The sequence below is a fragment of the Nestor notabilis genome, unplaced genomic scaffold (genome assembly GCF_000696875.1).
Source record: "Nestor notabilis isolate BGI_N333 unplaced genomic scaffold, ASM69687v1 scaffold16362, whole genome shotgun sequence".
In the NCBI taxonomy this organism is placed as follows: Eukaryota; Metazoa; Chordata; class Aves; order Psittaciformes; family Psittacidae; genus Nestor; species Nestor notabilis.
Genome location: NW_009918037.1, coordinates 1,333 through 6,357, shown reverse-complemented (window position 1 = coordinate 6,357; position 5,025 = coordinate 1,333). Strand labels below are relative to the sequence as shown.

General features: G+C 45.7%; 1 protein-coding gene across 1 annotated transcript in view; it reads right to left on the bottom strand.

Annotated features, from left to right (window-relative positions):
• PARP1 (poly (ADP-ribose) polymerase 1) overlaps positions 1–3,426 on the bottom strand; it is a 29,017-nt gene extending 25,591 nt beyond the window's left edge. The window contains exons 1-3 of the mRNA XM_010009522.1: positions 3,270–3,426; positions 2,299–2,417; positions 1,063–1,277 (exon numbers count right to left, since the gene is read on the bottom strand). Coding sequence (XP_010007824.1) covers positions 1,063–1,277; positions 2,299–2,417; positions 3,270–3,426 — 491 coding nt within the window. The remainder of the gene's footprint in view (positions 1–1,062; positions 1,278–2,298; positions 2,418–3,269) is intronic.
• Between the last annotated feature and the right edge of the window lie 1,599 nt (positions 3,427–5,025).

Genomic DNA, 5,025 nt, shown 5'->3' with positions numbered 1-5,025 from the left:
AACGGTGTGCCAGGCAGGAATGAAGGGTGGAAGCTGCAGCCTCTGAACAACACAAAGATCAGTTGATGCGCACTCTGCCCTGTTACCTATGGCCAAGGATGACACCAACATACACACAAGGCTCTGAACAGTACACCATGACCATCAAGCACATATCTGGAGGACCAATACTGACAAAGACTGCACAGATTCAATGTGGTTACGGGTTCTCAGAACCTGACATCAGTCCCACTGGCCGGTTTCATGGTGAATCTTGCAAAAGCAAAGCTGAATTCAGTCTACAAGCTACACTGAGAAGCCCAATGTTTTACAGTTACAAGGTCTTTCCTATTTGTAGGACCCCGAAACTACCCTACATTCCTTCCCCATGGGGACAGTGCAACACTGGCTTATGTCATGAATCATGACTCTAGGCAAAGTTACTTCAAAAACAAGTAACAAAAGCTTTCATTAACAGAGAAAGATTGATCAAAGCTAGCAAGTCACCTGGAAGCACTTCTCTGTCAGTACAAGTTCTGTCAAGAATCTCCACTAAGAATTTCAATGCAATGCAAAGAAATTTCAGGCGTACCACAAAAGATTCAGCAAACAAAAGCATCCAAGTGTAATTACCACTTGGTCAGTAAACACCATTACCAGATTCAGTGCCTGTCAAAGATCAGCAGCTCATAAATAAGAGATGTCAAATCAATTCTCAAACAAGTGATTAGAGCAGAGAAACCATCAATGATAATAGCATCACACAAGGAGGCAGAGAGCCCAGTACCCATTTGTATTAAGCATGCATTATTTTATGGTTGAAAGCCCTACATCAGCCCTCCCAAGTCACAGCTGCTGGTCTGTGCATTTTCTCAAGGCAATCACAGGGGGCAAGAGGACTGCATGCTCCCAGGAATAGGGAATTGGTCTGTTGTCATCTGCCTAAGGTCACAGAAGGACCAAATCCTCCTGCGACCAGTATTCTAACAGAGCCAATCGTGTCACAAAACATTTATCGTGGATGTATTTGAAGGCAATCAATGGCTCCTCTGCACAACACAATTCCTTACACTGCCCACATACCCGTCACTCTTGGTAGCTGGGAGCTGCTTCTTCAGAGTTTCTTTATCTTCAGCTTTCAAGATGCTGAAGCCCAGGAGCTGGGTGGCCCCATACACGGGGAGGAAGCCCAGCTCGGCTCGGCGGCTCACAAAGCAGTCCGGGTGGTACCAGTTATCGATCATTCCCAACTGCGGCTTTTCGGGATGCACCATCTTCTTGGAAATCCGGATCTGGCCCTGAAGGGGGTTAAAGCAACACAAGAGCAACAGTTAGGCCATTGTGGAAGGAGCTGGCTGTTAAGAAGTTACCAACATGATGCTTCCTGAACACCTGTAAAATAGCAACAGCTCCTCTATCAAGGCCTGCAACTTTTGTTCAAGCCCTTTCACTACAGTTCCTCTGCTTGCTTCAATACTCTTTGTAGGTTGAACACAGCTTTTTAGACAGTTTTGTGCTCAAAAAGCACTCAGAAAGGGTAACCCTGTACCCTTTACTCCAACTCCCAGTCAGATTGACCAAGCAAAACTCACCTCACCAAACCGCATGCAGGCATCTCTGAAAAATTAACTTTATGTCCCTACCTCTCAAGCACCAGTACTAATATGATCTCGCTCCATCTTGCTGCAAATTACTTTTCGGATGCCCCAGGAGTAGTTGTATTGGGTGCTTTTAGACTGCAATGCTTCATGCTCCAACAAGGAAACGTCTACACAAGTCAGCAATGTTTCTGCAGATACAAGCATACCAGCACTGGCAGGCCTATTCAGAGGATCACAACTTTATTTTGCCAACTGTCTTTAAATGCAGAGCACCAAGACATGTACCAACTACTTCACTGGGTTTGCATCGCTGTTTTTGTCTACTTTTTTGGAGTTAGTATGGATACACTGCACACAAACAGAGCTGGTCTGGCTGAGGAGGAGGAAGAGGCCACACCTTTGCAGTGCTGCAACAAGCAGGAAAAGCTGCAGTTAGTGGCAGCTCTCCTGACACAGAAATGCTGGCGAGCGGTGTTCCCATGTGCTCTAAGACCCAAGTGAAAGGAAGCATCAGCAGGTTTGAAGCCAGGCTACAGTGCCTGAGGGATGCCTTTACTGTCAGCTGTCCAGGAGGCAGCTGCTCCTCGGGCACAGAAATGCAGCTCTGCAAGTGCTTTCCATATGCAGGACAGACAGGAAGCAATTACAAAAGTCACTCTTTGAACTGGAAATGGTGGGAGAAAACACAAGAGATGGAGAACTAAGAAAAGCTTTTTACCTTTTCTATTTTCTGTTCACAGCCTTTGCAAGTACTTCTGTTCGACTTAGCATATTCTGCAGCAAAGTCATTTAGGCTCTTGTCAGCCTTGCCACCTCCTTCCTGTTCCCCTCCTTTTCCTGGAGAACAAAGCAAACAGAGTTCAGCTTTAAAAGACATTCCCTTATTTTCTTATGCTGTGTCCCAGATTGTTTGCAGTCTGGATTAATAAACCTATGTTCCCTCAACTCATCTGTCAAGAATGTTAATAAAGAGCAAGGTAAGCATTCCATGTTCAAAAGTGCTTTTAAAATAGAAAGAGTTCTTTAAAACAACCAAGTAGCAACTGTACAAGATTGCTTATTTAATGATTTTAAAAGACTTCCAAGGGTGCACAGAGCTGTCTGGTTTTACTTCTTTCCTGAAAGTAGTGCAAAATGAGATCTTATTGAGGAACTGACTGTAATGGGAGTCACAAATAGCTCTGCTTCAAATCAGAACTCCTCTTCCCAACAGCCAGTTTCCTTCTGCATTTCTATATTTCAATAGGCAGACATCAATCTAAAACTGAGACAGGGTGAATTTAGCCTGGTCTGTACTTAGACCTTCTCACTTGCTCCCCTGACTCACCACATCTGGGTGTAACAAATTCAAAGTGCCACTGGAACCATACACTGCAGTGAAGGTACCATTAAAACAACACACTTACAATAGCATTTATTAATATTAAAGAGCTGAGAACAAAATACACCAATCATGATGACAAGAAATATTTGGCAATACACCTGCCAGCTGACTTGGCTTTTCCCCTCACTGATTCAACATGCTGGATCACGCTAACAGTGTCCTAGCCCTGAGTGTGGAGACACCACCACAATTCTTCCAACATCACTTGCTGAAGAGACACAGCAATCAAATAACCACAGTAACAGCTTGAGAAGAGGGAACATGGTTCCAGCTGAATCTCCGAACACCAGGAGACCTCTACTTACCTCCTCCAGGGCCTCCAGTCTCAATGGCTTTCTTGATTTTCTCCTGATCTTCCCACCGGAGCTCTGGGAAGCCATCGATGTCTGCATGAGACACGATTCGAGCCCGCTTCCAGAAGCAGCTGTAGTGGTGCCAGTGAGGGACTTTGCCATCAAACATGGGTGACTAGAAGAAAGCACATTATGTGAAAATGAAGCAACTCAGACAGGATTGAGGAGGGGAAAACAAAACAAGATAAAAAGGACCGAGTAAAGTGATTTTTATACAAATATTTATTTTAATTAAGAGATGGATACTATTTAGGACAAAATCTAAGAAGAAAATCTAGTATGACAGACAAGCTGCTGGAGAGATCCCAGATGGGATAGACGTGGAAGAAGCATTTACCTAGCTTAACCAGTTCATCACCCTGCTGCTTAGTCCATCTGTTTTACTCAAAACAGAAAGGTCATAGCCTCAGCATGGCCATATCAACCCTGAGCAGACAAGGATAGGTTTCTTCTCTATGAGAATCAGACCATCTGCAGGCACGAGCAAAGCAAAACAGAGGTTGTGGGAAAAATAACACGAGTCACAGCACGCGGCTCAGCTGCTACCACCTCCTCTGAGGCTGCTGGCCACGCTCTGCGGGACCTCTGAGTGCATCACACAATCCCTTTGAGAGCCACTTCTCAAGCAAGGTGTTAGGCTCCATACCCTGCAGCCTGTCACCAAGCACAAGACAGGAACAGCAGCTCCAAGGACTGTGGCCTGGAAAAATACCTGAGGGAGATGCAGGAGACAGAAGCAAAATTTCAGGGAAAAACCAGAGCCCAGCAGAGACCTGTATCAGGACAGAAGCATCACCCAAAACCTCCCCAAAGCACAGGTCCTCAGCACCCTGCCTCGCACCAGCCTCCTCCTGGAAGTGCTCCACTTGCTCTTGCCTCAGACACATTAAGTACCAACCTGGCATCACTCCTGTTACCCATCAGACAAAACTACTGTGCCGTGGTTTGGCACCAAGTAACACACAAACAACTGCTGTACTAATAATACTCAGTGCTGTGTAGTTATTATTACTGATGATACAGAATTAACGACCTAGGAAAGTGTTCTACATATCACTCACCAACAGAAGCGAGATCTCGAAGCTGAAAACAACAGCAGAGAATTTCATGTATGAGAAGGAAGGATGAGGAAAGGGCTTCGAAGACCACAGCGTGGGATTAGAAGAGCTGGGAACCCCAACTACAACTAACCATAAACCAAAACTGTAAGAGGACATCTGTATTTCCAGCTGGACTCTGCCCACAAGCCAGGATTACCGGTTACCCTCACAGCACCACAACAGCTCTCAATGTGTCTGGAAGTCACACGCAGCTCTGGCACTGAAAGCTGGAGCTCTGGAATCATGTTTGGAGCTCTCCTGGAGTCCCTAACCAAGGCTTTGGAGGCAACAAGGCACCGTGGTGCGTGGAAAGGGGCAGACATGGCTCAATCTTTAAACCAACAATACAAGTGGTGAGGAAGTCTTTCCTATGTGGAGTTGTGCACCTGGAACACTTCTCTCTGTGTGGGAAATGAAACCTCAGGCAAACTAGACCTTGTTTACACAACTTCTCCCAGCTCACCTATCTCTAGACCAAAGTTTCCTAAACGCACTCGGGAAAAAGGAGAGGCAGATTCACTTTCACACTGCACATGCAGATAACAGAAACCGCTCAGTTCCAGCTGGAAGCTAAAGTCCTGCAGGGCCTGGGTGCCAAACACTGAGCA